General features: G+C 40.0%; 1 protein-coding gene across 12 annotated transcripts in view; it reads right to left on the bottom strand.

Annotated features, from left to right (window-relative positions):
• stk33 (serine/threonine kinase 33) overlaps nt 1-18,455 on the bottom strand; it is a 172,993-nt gene that overhangs the window by 20,117 nt on the left and 134,421 nt on the right. For all 12 annotated transcript variants that reach the window (XM_080190182.1, XM_080190188.1, XM_080190183.1 and 9 more), the window contains 5 exons: nt 13,418-13,493; nt 9,699-9,811; nt 7,794-7,879; nt 5,446-5,685; nt 1,005-1,085 (listed from right to left, as the gene is read on the bottom strand). In XM_080190182.1, coding sequence (XP_080046308.1) covers nt 1,005-1,085; nt 5,446-5,685; nt 7,794-7,879; nt 9,699-9,811; nt 13,418-13,493 — 596 coding nt within the window. The remainder of the gene's footprint in view (nt 1-1,004; nt 1,086-5,445; nt 5,686-7,793; nt 7,880-9,698; nt 9,812-13,417; nt 13,494-18,455) is intronic.

Consider the following 18,455-nt stretch of genomic DNA (forward strand, 5'->3'; position numbering starts at 1 on the left):
CTTTGGGAGAATTGTGTTGCTTTTTGTTGAATAATACCAAGATTTTTTATTCCCATGAGGGGGAAACAAGTTCTCAGTTTAATCCTTTATCCAACGAACACTTCCACTGGTGCCACAATCTTGCAATACTGCACAGTGGTTTCATTTGTGATTGTATGCTGAAGTCTGTGGAATGATACTTCACTCACAACCTTCTGATTCAGAAGGTAAAATAGTAACCTTCGAGCCAAGGCTAGCATTTTAAATCCCTCTCACATCATATTCCACTTATTAGCATTGATGATATTTAATTTACCTACCTGGTTCACTATGTCAACAGATGTTTTTCAGTAATTAATTATAACATGTGCCATGCAGATTATACCAGCTACTATACCTTCCTCTGAAAATCATAGCTACACCGTGCACATACTTGCTTTTGTTGAAGGTGAATCTGGGGAGAAGCCCAAATACTGTATGCTTGGCCAATATGACATGGCCTACACAACTGAAAAGTACTGAAAGGCATAGCTTTAGTGGCTAGTGATCACAACTAGTAAAATATAACAGTAAGCTATAAAATAAAGTTAGGCAATATTGGTACCATCCTTAATCTTGAATATACCCTGGACAAATTAACAAAAATATTAATATGTTATCTTTTACTCCTAAAATGTTAGCTGCACAAGTGAAATAAAATGGTAGACCCTACAGCTTACAAATCCCAACATACTTAAAGCTGCAAAGTCATGCTTTTTCATATCTATAGCTCTAGAAGGTACCAAGACTATCAATTTGCAACAGAAGTACTAACTTATTTACACAACAGCTTCTCACTTGCTGTTTCTCATATTTATAAATATATGCACACAGCCATATGGATGTTAAATGAACATTCATTATAATTTAATGTCAATTCCATCTGGACTAAATAACGTGACTCGAATTATCTGCTGATTTATTTTCAATTAAGCTTTTCATTTTGAATCTGATTGTACTTCGTTTTATTATTCGTTGGCACTCACATTGCTGCTGAACTTGTTGGTTTTCTTCACAGGAAGTGATCCATCGACGGATAAGTTCACAATGGTATTCTTCTTCAAGCTCTGAAAAGATACACTTTTTTTTTTACAGCAAGCAATGATTCATATACCAGTGGTTTCACCTGATCTAAATCAGGTTTAGATTAGCCATTGAAACAAGATTTGACTCAAACTGGATGCCAGAATAAGGTCAAAGTGAATTATAATGAAATATGAAGGAAGGTTCAATGGTTACAACAAATAGAATGGGTTAATCATCTTCGAAAACACAAAGCTGCGCATGCCTGCTTGCAGCATGCTTTTCACTAAAACAAAAGAAATGTCACATACATCCTGCACACAACTTTCAGCTGCAATACTGTACATCCACTTCTGTATTGTGAAATTAAGCCTAAGCAAATACACATAAGGCTGAAAAATAGATAAGGTGTGTTGCACAGCTGGCCCATTTGCTATCCGTGCGCTCCTGAGCCAACCCCTGAAAAAGCCTAGGTAGGTAGATGGGTGCTGAAATTGGCAATCTGCCCGCCATATTTAAATGAATAATTAAAAGTCCATTGGGACTGTTGACAAGCTCATTGACAAGGATCAAACACTGCTCACGCCATAATACAATTGGTGTGGGCTGACGGGCATGGTTGAGCAGTCTGCTTTTGTGGCTTAGGTGAAGGAATGGCAGGAAGGAAGGGGATATTTCATCTGGGGGGGTTGCCCTGAATGCACTGGACACCCTCCCCTCCCCCTCCCCTTTCTTCCTTGCTGTCTAACCTCCAAACCTCATCTCACCACAATCAAAAGCATGGGCTTACCTTTCTGAAGCAACCACCACTCCCCTTTGTGTTCCTTCCTGCAATCTTGGCAGTGCTTGCTACCGAGTTCTGGTACTGCTGGGACTGCTAGGGTTGCCTATAGCTCCCAAAGGCAGGACTCCTTCCCATTGAGAGCTGTAAGTCCCACCCTCTGCTGCTCTATCCCATCCTCAGCATGTAACTAGCAATCAGCCAACTTTCCGCTTGGGTGGAGTGTGGGGAGATGGCAAAGAGGTTGGAGCCCATGTGATATAGCTTGCACCCATCAGCCTGGTCTGATTAATTTCATGATGTGAGTAATAATTACTATTTTGGATTCTCATGCTCAATCTCAGCCCCATACTCAATGAAAGAAAAGCTATTTAGATCACATATCTGCTCAATCAGATTGGTTATAAAATTGTTCACACTGAAGACTGCTGTATTTTAAATTCTCGTGTACAGATTCACAAGCAATATCACCCGGGCAAAAATCATCACTTAGGCACAGCACAGGAAGGAAAATAGCCCTTTTCAGAAACACCACATTTGAAGTGGGTTCTGCTAACAACAGGTTATCCTCCTTCCCAGAATTTCTTCTCTATCCTCCTAGCTGATGCTGAACATTCAAAGGCAAAGGTAAAACTCCACACCATAGCTCCCCCCTTCTACAAAGAAACTAGTAATTATTTTGCACCTCATTATGAATGTCAGGAACGTTGTAATTAATTACTTTGAAATGCAGAGCCTTTTTGCCAAAATCCATGCTGCCTTTGATTATAATCATTTATGCAAGGAACCAGTACTACATCTGTTATTCATTGGTTGCAAACTTCTCTGGGAGGGACTTCACATCAGAGACCAGGATGCAATTTAAAGACAACTAGCTTTTCTTAAATAGGAGGCTCGCTTTTGTTATAAAACCCGTACTGTAATCTCTGGAGTAAATAGCTGAAGGAGGGAGCGATCAAGCACAAACCTTCTCTGATGTTGCACTAAAGCTTCCATTGCACTGAGCGGACAGAAGGGAGAACGTCCTGTTGTTCCCCAGGGGCAAGGAACCCTACATCAATGGGGACGAAGTAGAAATCGTCGCGAGCTTCAGGTTTTAAGGTGTCCAGATCACCAAAAACCTGTTCAGATCCTTCATGCCAACACTATAGTCGAGAGAACCCACCAACACCTCTATTTTCTTAGAAGACTAAGGAAATTTGGCATGTTAGCTACAACTCCCATCAACTTTTACAGATCCACCATAGAAAGCATTCTTTTTGGTTGTATCACAGCTTGATATAGCTCCTGCTCTGCCCAAGACCACAAGAAAATACAAAAGTCATGAACGTAGCCCAATCCATCATGCAAACCAGCCTCCCATCCATTGACTCTGCCTACTCTTCCCCCTGCCTTGGCAAAGCAGCCAACATAAGTACAGGCCCCACACACTCTGGACATTCTCTCTTCCACCTTCTTCCATTGGGAAAAGGATACAAAAGTCTGAGATCACATACCAACTGACTCAAGAACAGCTTCTTCCCTGCTGCTGTCAGACTTTTGAAAGAGCCTACCATATATTAAGCTGATCTTTCTCTACACCCTAGCTATGACTGTAACACTACATTCTGCACCTTCTCCTTTCCTTCTCTATGAATGGTATGCTTTGTCTATATAGCTTGCAAGAAACAATGCTTTTCATTGCATACTAATATATGTGACAATAATAAATCAAATCAAAACAAAAAAGCATCTGATGAAGAGGCAGCAAGAAAACCACACGAAGCATGTCAATGCCTTGAGCACTGCCACAAGAATATGGCAAAAAGTCTGACAACACCAGGTTTTAGTCCAACCTATTTATTTGATAATATACTCGCAAGCTTTCGGGTTAGCCAATAAATAGGTTGGACTAAAACCTGGTGTTGTCAGACTTTTTACTGTGTTTACGCCAGTCCAACGCCGGCATACCCACATCACAAGAATATGGCTGCAGTGCCAAAAGAAAAACATGATCTGACTATCTTGACAGAAGCCAGACGGTGGTTGGAGTGAGTTGTTTTTCAAACTGGAGGCCTGTGACCAGCTGTGTGCCTCAGGGATCAGTGCTGGGTCCACCATTATTCATCATTTATTGGATGATTTGGATGAGAATATAAGAGGCATGGTTAATAAATTTGCAGATGACACCTAGACTGGTGGAATAGTGGACAGTGAAGAAAGTTATCTCCGATTGCAACAGGATCTTGATCAATTGGGCCAGTGGGCTGACGAATGGCAGATGAAGTTTAATTTAGATAAAAGCGAGGTGAAGCAGTTTGGTAGACTGAACCAGGGAAAGGCTTACTCAGTTAATGGTAGGATGTTGGGGACAGTTACAGAACAAAAATCTAAGGATACATGTTCATAGCTCCTTGAAAGTGAAGTCACAGGTAGACAGAGTGGTGAAGAAGGCATTCAGCATGCTTGGTTTCATTGCTGGGATATCTTGTTGAAATTGTACAAGTAAGGCCACATTTGGAATACTGTGTACAATTCTGGTCACCCTATTATAGAAAGGATATTATTAAACTAGAAAGAGTGCACAAAAGATTTACTAGGATGCCACCAGGTTTGAGTTATAAGGAGAGGCTGGATAGACTGGGACTTTTTTCTCTGGAGCGTTGAAGGATGAGGGGTGATCTTACAGAGGCCTATAAAGTAATGAGGGGCACAGATCAGCTAGACAGTCAATATCTTCCCCCAAAGGTAGGGGAGTCTAAAACTAGAGGGCACAGGTTTAAGGTGAGAGGGGAGAGATACAAAAGCTTCCAGAGGGGCAATTTTTTCACACAGAGGGTGGTGAGTGTCTGGAACAAGCTTCCAGAGGTGGTAGTAGAGGCAGGTACAATTTTGTCTTTTAAAAAGCATTTAGACAGTTACATGGGTGCGAAGGGTATAGAGTGATATGTGGCCAAATGCAGGCAATTGGGATTATCTTAGGGGTTTAAAAAAAGGGCAGCATGGAAAAGTTGGGCCGAACGGCCTGTTTGCATGCTGTAAACCTCTATGACTCTACGACTAGATTAGTCACAGCAAGAACACTACAATATTTCTTCATCACAGCAGCAACAATCATAGCATTTTTCTCCTTATCCTCATATTGAAATCATTTACTCACAAATGTCAGCTATTCCTTCATGACAGCCACATTTCTCAAACACCTCACAAAACTCTCACTAACAGCTCACTCTTTCTTGCAAGAGAAGGTAGCTCAAAACACTTGGTAATAAGTGGGGAAGAGCAAGCCTCCACACCTCATCACACTATCTTTCTGCAGAACCTTCAGAACAATTATCTGTATCTTTCTTCTCCTTTTCTACCTCCTGGGCATTAGCAACCTGCACAATATAGTGATGCACTGCCACTTGTAAGACATTATCACAGTCTGCAGCTGAAGGAGTTAAATTATGCTCTCCTTGAGCAGGGCACAAATCTTTCTGTGTTTGCTTCTGCCCCCATCAGGATCTATAAATTCTGCCTCAAACCTCTACAGCTCCCTTTCACTCCAGCAATGCAGTTATACAGAGATATATAGGCATGTGGAGGAGGGAACATCAGCATTCTGAATTATATTTTTGGTGTAATTTTTAATGAAATTTTACCTGTTTAGATTGAGTGCAGGTCTGGGTACCTCCAGTGTCGATTTCTCTGGAACTATTTGGGGTACCATTGCTGCTGGTAGAATTCTCTCCACTTTCCTGGCTGGTATGCATATCTTGGAAAATACTACTCGGTAGGGAACTATTTGTGCTTGATCTTTCTTCATCCCCATCCAGGTCATCTCTCCACTGTTTCATCATTTCAAGCACATTTGGTGGCCTTTGTATGGCTGTCGTGTCCCCCTGAAATTCAATTGCTATGATCAAAGGTTTGGGTAACACAACAAGCTAAACTTTTACAGGTTATTTATTAGTCACAAGTATGCTTACATTAACACTGTGAAAATACCCTAGTCGCCACACTCCGGCGCCTGTTCGGTTACAGTGAGGGAGAATTTAGCATGGCCAATGTGCTTAACCAGACTGTGGGATGAAACCAGCGAACCAGAGGAAACCCATGCAGACACAGGAAGAACATGTGGGGCAGCAGTGCTAACCACTGTGCCACCCAAATAAAATATTAAGCATCAATATCTTTTTAGCTGAAGATCTGTATGAAAATATACTTTGCAAGTTTGAAAATACAGCATTTTTGGTTAACTTTGAGTTCACATAATAAAATAGATTTTTACTGCTGTGAGCCTGGGGGACTAGTTACAATTTGTTTCTCTGTGAGATCAAATTATTGAGTATTTTGAAAAACTTCAATAGCTTCATTGATGAATAAACCACAACCTCATTACTGGTGGTATGTAAGTACCAATTTTTATCGTAGGTACATATTGCGCTGCAAATATTTAGCAACATCTTTAGTGACGTTTTAAAGAAAATAGTTCCATTGCTATGCTTAAAAAACAGTACACCAGTAGGGATAGAAGTTGACAATATCTGATTGAAATGCTCTACTGATACTTGTAAAATTTAGTTGTTATAATTTACAAGAAGTATATGCCGCAACAGAAAAACTGATTCACTTTTTGTCACAAAAACTTTAAGTTGGGAGCATCAATTTCTGGATGTGGTTTCATGCAACCAACTGATCCCTAAGTGTGCTGGCTGTCAAAGTGGCTTCCAAGTGTATGGAGTGCTCATTTAAAATAGGCTTTTGGCACCCTGAATACATTGACAGCTCATTTTTTTCTGGTGAGGTCAGTCTTCAGATACAAAATCTTGCCCAACATTGGGACTGGAATTTAAAAAAAAATTAAAATTTGTCCTTGGGGTGACAGCAACACTCGCAAGGCAGGATTTATTATCCATCACTAATTTTGCTCAGATTGTTAAAGAGTCAACCATGTTATGAAAATACATATTCGTTGGCCCATAAATTACCAGATTTATGCACAGAATCAACAATGCTTTAAAAGAAGATAAGTATTTACTTAGGAAGTAAGTACGTTTTGGGATTTGCAGAAAGGGCAGGAGACTGAGATTGAGACAACCTGCTATCTGGAAAATAGAACGGAGGAGTCATTACTGGCCAATTGATTCAGATGTGCCCTTATGTTCCTAGGAAAAAAAACAAGTCATATGGAATTTCTAGATGGGTTTAGACTTAAAAGAGAAAAATCCAAGCATATTGTGTGAACCCATCAAAGATGCGAGAAAGGTAAATGCGTTAAATAATGCTCAGCATTTTAAATAAGAGTACACCAAACAGGTATGTAAACTACAGTTTGCTCATAATCATACACCACCTCAAAATAATCTCCAATTTACTAAAAACAAAGTTTAAAAGACATCCCAGCACTGCAACTTATTCCTAACAATGTTATACTTTAACAGCTACAGTACAAACTGAACTATTTTTCACAAGTTAGTCTGCTTCCAACAGCTAATTTCGCTATGATACAAACAGGCCTTTGAAATATTATTATAATTGAGGCATTGGTAACCACAACTTGCAGCCTGCCTGTGTCTAAACCATGACCTGCCTGGTGTGTCTTCTATCAAGTCCCACCAACGTATGCCCGGGTCCTTCTGGCTCCTTAATATAACCCCTCTATCCTAGTTAGCAGTGCTTTTCCATGTTAGATACAGAAGCATGTCTGCTCCTGCAGCAAAATTCTCAGGAACACAACTGGACAGCTGGATGATCGCAACTTTTGTTGCATTCTGAAGCTCGTCTGCTATCTTTCTGGGAGTCCACTGTGCAGCAGAGTAAGGGATAACTCTGCCACAAAATAGCAGTAGTTTGTTTTAATGTGTAAAATCAAACATGTTGAACAAGTACGTACATGGATGCGAGAAGAAGAATTAAAAATAGTTTGGGAGTTAGATGGAGTACCACTATTACATATCCTCCAAATGCAATTACGTAGTTTATTAAATTAAGTTAGTTACAGCTTTACCGTGACCCACGGGTTGTCAAGAAGCTCATTGGCTGTGATTCTATGGGCAGGATCCACTTTTAAAAGACGTGTCAGCACATCCTTTGCTGCAAAGGGAACAGGCAAGAAAAAGCTGAGTACATCTCACTTTCATTTGCTTTGTAACACAGCAGTGCCATTTGAAAAATAAATTGTGTCTGGTTCAGTCATCAACAGAAGTCTGACAACACCAGGTTAAAGTCCAATCAATTTATTTGATAGTAACCTCACAGGCTTTCGGCGTTTGCCCCTTCGTCAGGTGAATGGAGTGTTCTGGCCTCAGGCAGAGCACATAACAGCACACACAGTTTACAGATTACTGATTAGAATGCAAGTCTTTACAACTAACCTGCTAATCAAGTCTTAAAGATGCAGACAATGTGAGTGGAAAGAGCATTAGGCATAGGTTAAAGAGATGTGTATTGTCTCCAGACAGTACAGTAAGTGAGGTTTTGCAAACCCAGGCAAGTCATGGGGGTTACAGATAGTGCTACATGAACTCAAGATCCCGGTTGAGACCGTCCTCATGCGTGCGGAACTTCGCCACAGCAAGAAACCACACCGACCTCCTCAGAAGACAAACACGGGACACGTGGACAGAGTACCTTTTGTCGTCCAGTACTTCCCCGGAGCGGAGAAGCTACGACATCTTCTCCAGAGTCTTCAACATATCATTGATGAAGACGAACATCTTGCCAAGGTCTTCCCCACGTCTTGCCTTCAAACAACCACACAACCTCAAACAGACCATTGTTCGCAGCAAACTACCCAGCCTTCAGGAGAACAGTGACCACAACACCACACAACTCTGCCATAGCAACCTCTGCAAGACATGCCAGATCATCGACACGGATGACATCATCACACGTGAGAACACCATCCACCAGGTACACAGCACATACTCTTGCAACTCGGCCAGCGTTGTCTACCTAATACGCTGCAGGAAAGGATGTCCCGAAGCATGGTACACTGGGGACACCATGCAGATGCTACGACAATGGATGAATGAACATCACTCGACAATCACCAGGCAAGACTGTTCCCTTCCTGTTGGTGAACACTTCAGTGGTCGCGGGCATTCAGCCTCTGACCTTCGGGTAAGCGTTCTCCAAGGTGGCCTTCACGACACACGACAGCGCAGAGTCACTGAGCAGAGACTGATAGCCAAGTTCCGCACGCACGAGGACGGTCTCAACTGGGATCTTGGATTCACGTAGCACTATCTGTAACCCCCATGACTTGCCTGGGTTTGCAAAACCTCACTTACTGTACTGTCTGGAGACAATACACATCTCTTTAACCTACACCTAATGTTCTTTCCACTCACATTGTCTGCATCTTTAAGACTTGAATAGCAGGTTAGTTGAAAAGACTCGCATTCTAATCAGTAATCTGTAAACTGTGTGTGCTGTTATATGCTCTGTCTGAGGCCAGAACTCTCCATTCACCTGACGAAGGGGCAAACCCTGAAAGCTTGTGAATTTACAATGAAATAAATTGGTTGGACTTTAACCTGGTTGTTGTGAGACTTCTTACTATGTTTACCCCAGTCCAATGCCAGCATCTCTACAAGAGTCATCGATACAACAGCCTATACTTTTTGAACCGTTACGAATTTCTAACCAGTTTTTGCAACTGAGCGTGAATTATAAAATACTGGTGAACTCAGAACAACTGGGCTGCCTTTTAAACCTTAGAAAGTGCTGCAATACAAATTACACTACAAATTTTAAAATATACAACACTAGCCCCTCATTTCCTGCATTTGGGCAAAATGATGATAAACTGAACATTGCACCTCTACAGTTTCTCTTCCCCAATAATCATGTCCAATATTCACATGAGCATATTTATACCTAACTGCTAATTTGACCGTGCTTCACTTACCACCATCACTGAGTTCCTGCAAGATTGAATCATTAAAGTGCAGTTCCCCCTTGTTTATCAACTCAGCAAGTTTTTCTTCTGAATTGGCCACAAATGGTGGATCTCCAGAAAGCCTGCATAGAAACAACAGGGTATAACTTTTGCTTTATTTACAATTAACAGTATTTCTAAACCTCTCTGTAGATAGCTTTACAGCATAAAGAAACTTCATGAGTAGCAATAGCTGCTGAATTCAACAAAATGGTGGTGAACATTATGTCTGCAAGTTTCATAACCTTTTCAATTCCTCTGCTCTCACAATTCTGCTTACAAATTTATTTAGTGAGATGAACTGTTGTTTGACTGATTTTTTTCCCACTCTCAATGGAAATGAATAAATGCCCTCCATATGGAATTACATGGCAAAACAACATCAGCTTTGGCACTTGTTAATTAATGCTATTTGCCAAAAATAAAACCAGCAAATGAAATGCAATAGCTCTGCCTGGTGTAACAGTAAACTATACAGAGCAAAAATGTTCCAGTGTCTAATCACAGTCTTTGGTGTTAGTTGACTTCATCCAACTGAAGACCCACTGGGTTATGGAGTAAAATAGACAGCCAAGGATATTGGCCCTGATTGCTATATGGTAATCTCATTGTGATGTATGGCAGTGCACATCCAATTCCAATGTGAACTGGATTTGATGCAACTTCACATTTAACAAATCTGTGCTAATGCTCACATATGAATAATGCCAGTGGGCCAAAAACCAGAAGGCCAGCATCACCTCTACAGCCACACACAAGAGAGAAAAAAAAATGGCACATTAAGATGAGGTGAGCAAACTGGAATCAAGTTGTTGTACACCTCAGTTAGCAAATAAAATTTTAGGGTGAAAACTAAATCTAACTTTTGGAAAGATGGTAGATTGAGGAGTCTTATATCTTCGTGCACTTCCTGTTGCCATAATCATTAGGCCATCTGGCCCAACAAGTTCATGAAAGCTCTCTATACAGGAAACTAGTCAGTCCTATTTCCATGCACTATCCTCACAGCCTTGCAAGCTTATTTCCCTTAAGCTCTATCCAATTTTGTTACAAAGACAATTCAGGTCATTACCATTTACTTCATAAAAAAACACCTTCCCTCACATTCCCCCAGATCTCTTCCCAAAATCTTGAACCCCCATCCCTAATATGTGTCTAATCAGCTAATGAAAACATATTTCTGTTTATTTTTGTTTACTGCCCTATCTCTCTCATATCAGGTACCATGCCCTAAAATGGCACTGGCGACTTTGAACCTCCATGTTAATCTTGCTCTGAAAGTGTAGATTGTCTCCGTTAGTGGCACATTCTTCCAGTTTGTGAGGCTAGTTTGAAAGATTGAGTCCACTTCAATTTCTTTTACCACTGACCTTTCCTCTCAGCATTAGACTTTCTAAATTATGATTTCTTATTATGTGCCCAAGAACTCCAACTATCTTTTCCTGATTTTGGTTAGCAGGCTTCCTTTGGTCTCAGATTTTACTTGTCCAAAATATTTGCCTATAAACTAGAGTTCTGCAGCCTCATTTATTCTCTGCACTGCTTCACTGATCATCCAACACTCGCTTCCACATGTCAAAATTGGTATGATGTAGCATCTCAGGATTCTCAGTTTTATTTTCACGGCTAATTTTGAGTTGATGATAAACATTTTATAATTTTGTACAGCTCAATCAAATCTCCTTTCAATCTCCATTGTGCCAAGAAGAACAACCCCAGCTTCTCCAGCCTCACACTGCAGCTAAAATCCCCTCATTATTGGAACAATTCTGGTAAAACTCCACTGCATCCTCTCAAGGACCTTAAAATCCTTCCTAAAATGTGGTGAGTAAAGCTGGACAAAATACCCTATTTGTGGCCTAACCACAGCTTTTAGAAAAACTTAGTGATTTTTTTCCCCCCTAAGTCATTGAAAATTCTAATGTCTGAAATAATGTGTTTAATCAAAGGAGAAATGCATCAACTGAAATGCATTTGGGGCCCTTAATACCTTAATTGAGGATGTCTTAATTGTAGTCTTCAACCTTTGTCAAAAGCATGGGCTTGGACATTGTTAATTTTTGCCCAGAGTTAAAAGCAGATTCCGTAGACTGAGCATATGCATAAGTAGCATTTAATGTCCCAAATGCTTGATTGCATTTCAAAAGTATTCAAAGAGAAAAAGAAATCCACTTGAAATGACAGATTGTATTAATTACACAGACTATTGCAGTTTTTACATTTGAACCATAAAATTATTTTTCTCAATCAAAATCAAACCATTACAATTTTAGTTGTGTGGTTTTGAAAAATGTTGATAACTGCCATCATTTCAATAGTTTCAATTAAACGTACAAAAAAAGCTTTTTTTTAAACATCAGAATATGTCACGATGAAGGAGACAAAAAAAAATTCAGGAACTAATCTAAAAAAATTCAGTAATTATAATCCAACCCTTCCAGACGTTGGGACTGTGATGCCCCTTCCCTCACTGCTGAGCAATCCCATTGAGCAATGAACAAAATAGTGAGGGGAGGAAGGAGGGGTACTGGGTGTTGAGGAGCATGGAATAATGAAGGCTTGTAGCAAAGAAATTGGAACATTTTGGGTCTGGTGAGTGTTCGAACATTAAAAAAAACAAAATTAACAAAAAAAAGCAGAAAAGAAAGAGTTCAATAAAAGGGAAAATGCATTGAAGAAAAATTCTGTAAATATACTGGGGGAGTGGGAATGACAAAACACGAGGTAGCCTTCTGCACAAACTACAAAGACCATTTATTTCCAAAACAGTGGGTAGAATTTTCTCGGCCCACTAGCCATAGGAATCGTAGTGATCGGGACAGAACCATGCAAAGGTCATTGACCTTGGGTGGGATTTTCTTGGGGCGAGCAGGGCCGGAAAATCCCATCCATTGTATCAGCAATCTTTCTTCCCTGGCATAATCCCACAATGGAACAAGGTGTCAAAAGAAATGGTCACAGCCCCATCGCTTGATATCTTCGAGACCCATCTTTAGAAAGTTTTCATTATTAGGATGCCTTTCAGCAGGTCATGCCTGATTTATCTAGTGCTACCCACAAAATAGTCTGCAAATAAAGCAGATGCAGAAATCATATTGGACAATGGGAGCTTAAAGAAAGGATAATTTAAATCAACACATAATTTAGCTGGTGAAGAGGTTCCAAGAAAGGAAGGAAAATCAGGCTGAAAGAAAATTAGGCAACGAAACAAGATTATTAAAACTATAAACCTGTTTAACATGTATAAACATGCCTGTTTCGAAAACATAGCAGATATGGGCCTCAGCAAAAAAGACAGAGCTAAAGGAAAAAAAAACAGGCGAAGACTACTATCAAAATAAAAAAGGCAGTGGAATGTGGCCATTACTAAAGGAAGAAGAGCACTATGATAAATATTAAGCATTTCTGTCCTGACAGCTGTCTCTTTAGATCATGATGGTTTAAAAAACTCAACATCTTCAATCTATATAGTTAACAATTGTGTAAATTTGTTATGTCATGTCAGTAACTTGCTCCCGAGGGAGTCAAAGACACCTAATACATACAGATTTTGAGACTGTTCAGTTTTTTGAACACGACTGGCAGTCATGAATTACTGATGAGCCTTTGCAACTCAGGAAATACAAAAATTTATATCTTGTACGTATCATGGATGCATTTAAATGCATTTTTCTGCATAGGTTGCTTACAATGTATACATAATGACTCCTATGCTCCAGGTATCACATTGCTGGGTGTATTGATGGGCACTGAGAACTTCTGGAGCTGAAAAAAAGACAAAGTAATATGATTAGTTACGAGGATAATCCAGCATTGAGGTGGAAAATAGTATATGCGGAGTGTGTATAGTAACTGGACAGGAAGTGTAACACAGGAACTGAAACGGGCAGTAGAGTGAAGTGAAAACAGTCCAAATAAGGTTAAGAGCAGAATAATAGCAATAACTTTTTTTGATAACTGGGACCATCAAGGCCAACAGCGGAGATTACCCTAAGTAGTGGAAGCTGTTTAACCTACTACTGTTTCTGGTCACTATTCCATTTCAGCATTTCTGAAAAAAATACATTTTTTTAATCAAAGCTTTTCATTTTGCATTCATCAGGACATCTGCAAGAATACAATGCAAGAGAATCTAGTTTACTGTACGAGAAGAGAGTGCTGATTGGTTGGCAAGTGGACTCTAATCCATAGAGGTGTGGCATGGAGAATCCACCAGTTGATGGTGACTGGCAGTTAACTGCCAAGTACTGCTTGAAATTTAAACCATACAGCTAGAGTCCGGTCCACCAGCAAGTGGCTGTCACTATTTAGTTTAGCTGAAACAGATGCAATGTGCACATTTTCTTTCAGTCTGCAAATTTCTTTCATTTTTCAATTTAATCCATTTATGCCACTATATTGCTTCAACATATGACCACACAATAAACAGTACCCATTTGAAACACATCTACACCATAAATTTGCTGAAGTGAAAGTGGCTTAGGAATGCTATTGATGACAGTGCTAAACACAAAACAAATCTATGTTTCTCAGAAAGCAAAGAATTTAGTTCTTGTGCTTTGCTTCAATTTTGGTGCACCTTAATCACAAATAAAATGGTAAGAAATATTTGCTGAGTTTGAACTCTTCCACTCCCAACCAGCTTGCCACAAACCAGCATCCATTATTCCTGAAACATTGAAAGTGCACCTTTCAATAATTCAGCATGGGTATAGTTATTCCTAACAAGCTTGACCATATCAACAAAATGCTTGCCATTCTTAATAACAAGTCCAAATTCATATCCGTTGGTCATGTCGAGTGTCAGGTCCAAACTGCGTGCTTGAAAGTGAGGTTTAAAAATAAACTTGCTGGACTTGTGCAAGAGCAATGAGTTGCCTGCCATGCAATATACGTAACTAGGTTCGTCCTCATGGCTCACTGCATCCGAAAATGTATGGGCTGCCCTACCTTATCTATGACTAGTTCTGCACAACATGAATTGACCAAAAGGTTGGGTGAATTTTTACAAGATGTTTTGAGAAAGTTTTTCACATACACAGTGAAAAATTCCTTCCCATTTGCAAAGACCACAGAGGGCTTGCATATCAATAGCAATGCTGTGTTCATGTATTTATTCAACATTGTTAGTCTATTCAATGTTCCACTTAAGGAAGCCATAAATATCTGCACTGCAACACTATACCATGGTAATCTGGGCCTGCCAACATTATGTGAATCAGTATTCATCGAATTTATGAACTCAGCAACTTGTTCAGTTGAGTTCAGTTTTAATGACATCATGTATACCCAAATAGATAATTGTCATGGGATCCCCTCCAGGCCCAATTCTTCCATGAGTGACGCATCTTCAATAGAACAACACCTAACCTCCTATCCCTTGCAATTTTCCCATATGTGGATGATACATTTGCCATATTTAATTCTGCAGCTGCATGCAATAATTTCTTCACATGTCTTAATGAGCTAAATCCTGTGCTCAAATTCACCTTTGAAACAGGGCAGTCAAATGAACTCCCTTTCCTTGATATACAAGATGAGAAGTCTACCTGGATGCTCTCTACCATGGTCTACCGCAACCCTATTTTCATGGTCAATATATGTATTAGAATGCTTACCATTGCATGCCTAAAAGACTGGTCTTATTAGCAACCTCATAAATAAAGCCCAAGCCATTTGCTCACCATGCAAGCTTGATGCTGAAATAGGGCAAATCAAAGGAATCCTGCAAGATAATGGCCACCTTCATCAGATCATTTTCTGTTCCATGCTGTGCAAATTCGCGAATGAAGACCATCACTTTAAGCTCCAGAAGGTGCCCAGTATACCTCAGAATACCTTCAAAACTCAAAGTATTCCAAAAAATTGAGCAACAGATGGTGAAGTTAGCTGTTTCACACTGCTGCTATGGGGTAGCAACATGAGTGATATTTGCTACTAAAAGGATGTTGCCGTGAAGCCATCAAGACACTCTGCCTATCATACAAATAAGCAATCTGGCATATGAATTTCAGTGCCTATGTGATGCCAGGTGCATAGGCCATACATTCCAAAGACTAGTGAATTGTATCAAGCAACATGTCCCTTCCATGTTCGTAACAGGCAAGGTTAAAATCATTTCCAACCAGCCAGGTGCTTACTGACACCTAAAACAGTGTCCAACATTAGGTGTGATTCTGTGATTGGGCAACATTTGCTAAATAATCCTCAGTGTGGTAAGAATATGCTGACAATCAATTTAAGATAGTCAGTCAAGCTTGCAATGCATGTACTGGAAGCTACATAGTACATTGAGCTCAGCTCTTTGCAGCCAAAAGAAACTTGTTTCAGTTGAACAAAATATTCATTTCTCAGGACAATTCCTCGACCACAGTCAAGCTCCACCTGGTTTAAATTTCAAACAATGCTCAACAGTTAACTGTCAGTCACTACAAACTGGTGCATGCTCCATGGCAACACACCTACCAGAATGCACTTGCCAACCAGTTAGCACCATCTCTATATGCAGTATAAATTTGATGATTTCTTTGCCACTGTATTCTTGCAAACATTCTGTACAAGACAAAAAGTTTTAGCAAAAATTGTCTCCAGTTCTGCACTACCAAACAAGAATTCTATTTAAATCACTGCAGATTTATGTCACACATTTTGGTGCACCAAAATTGCAATGATTTACGTTGCCAATCTTGGATTTCAATTTGTCATTTGTCTGACCAACTACATAACTGATGTTTCCCACGTTCTCTTTCAATTAATCTACCATTTAATGTCACATGCAAATTCTGCAAATCTCCAATTTTGACGTCCGTGCCAAATGAAAGCCAAAATATAAAGTTAACATTAGTAGTCTGAAAACGTAACCATCACAAAAAAGCCATCTGGTTGACTAGCATCCTTTAGGAAAGAGAGCAAGCCACATGCAACTAATTACATTGAAGTGTAGTGACTGCTGTTATGCATGCAAACATAGCAGCTATATTACAGATAGCACTATCCTCCAAACAGCCATGAAATGATTGATGAGGTAATCTGGCTTTGGTTGTGCTATTTGAGAGAAAGGATTGCTAACCAAAATACTTGAACTTTTCATTTCTCATATTTGAATAGTGCCCTGGGATTTTTAAATTCCAAATGAACCATGAGATAGCAGACAGCACCTCAGTTTAGCATGTCATCTAAGGGATAGCTAAAGTCCTGCTACAAATATTGTAAAGACTTATCACTTGCTTTTAAGCCATTGTTATAATCTCTGTGGAGACCAGTAACTTTAATAGAAATTCAAATTTCTAGTTGATAGCCTAAAGGATAACATGACAAGATCCCAAGCTTTAAGACTTACTTTAACAATCAGACTAAAAGCACTATTGAGTAAACACCTTTCATAGCAACTTATACTTTAAACTACAAAACAGAACTTTCTCCTTTTACTTGGGCAGCATGATAGCACAATGATTAGCACTGCTGATTCACAGCTCCAGGGACCCGAGTTCGATTCCTGGCTTGGGTCACTGTCTGTGTGGAGTTTGCACATTCTCCTCGTGTCTGCGTGGGTTTCCTCCGGGTGCTCCAGTTTCCTCCCACCGTCCAAAGATGTGCAGGTTAGGTTGATTGGCCTTGCTAAAATTGTCCCTTAGTGTCCTGAGATGCATAGGTTAGAGGGATTAGTGGGTAAAAATGTGTGGGGATATGGAGGTAGGGCCTGGGTGGGATTGTGGTTGGTGCAGACTCGATGGGCTGAATGGCCTCTTTCTGTACTGTAGGGTTTCTATGATTTCTACTTTTAACACAACTGAACAATCCACTTCACACATCCCTTTACACTTTCTAGCAAGTAGATTTTCCTGGACCCAGCCCCTAAGTAAATCTTAGGTCCTGAGGGTTTACTTCTTTCTTTTCTCAGCCAGGTAACTTTACACCTAAGAACCGTCTTTTATGGTGAGAGCTTTTCCTGGAGATCCTTCCTCTCGAATAAGCTAGAGGTGAATCATCCAGTCTCATTTCAAATTTTCACGAATTTGGTTTTCCAGCCCACGTTAGTTCCCATCTGCAGTCTTGCATGATTACCACAGCAACATGTGGCATTGAGCTGTTCTCTTTCTCTCTCAGGGCCCTAGCAGACTACTCAATCTGTCTGTGATATTCAGCGATATTTTCGAAAAGCACGTAACCTGATAGCACAATGGCTTGTACTGCACCCTTCACCATGGCAAAGTGAATCATATGGGCCCTGCATCCAGATAGAAATGTTGATTAGCTATCCTTTTGATGCCCAACTCTATTATATTGTGGAATCAAATAGATTGTTGAAGGATAATTGTATACAGCCTGTTATTTTCAATACTTTCCTGGGACTTCGGCGGCTAGCAGTCTGACCACTGTAAACACAGAAACTGCTGTCCTGTCTCCTAGTGTGAACATCTTATAAACTGGGCTTTCCATTACTGTTTAACAGTCCCATCACACAGACCTGCTTTCAGACATACTTCGGGAAAAGTTACCTGCTCCTCTTCATTTTACCCTACCCCAAATTGAAAAGACAGCCCTGAAACATAATAGTAACACTATCCAACAATCTCTCAATCTATGCAGTTACATTTCCCTCAATTACTCAATTCTGCTACAAGGCTGGAGAGAAATTTGCAGTGAGAGGTGGAGGATTCAGTACATCTGGTTCATGTAGAGACCAATGACATAGACCCAGCAAAGAGGCTCTGCATAGAGAATGAG

Source organism: Carcharhinus amblyrhynchos, chromosome 6 (assembly GCF_965287045.1).
Source record: "Carcharhinus amblyrhynchos chromosome 6, sCarAmb.v2.hapA, whole genome shotgun sequence".
Taxonomy (NCBI): Eukaryota; Metazoa; Chordata; class Chondrichthyes; order Carcharhiniformes; family Carcharhinidae; genus Carcharhinus; species Carcharhinus amblyrhynchos.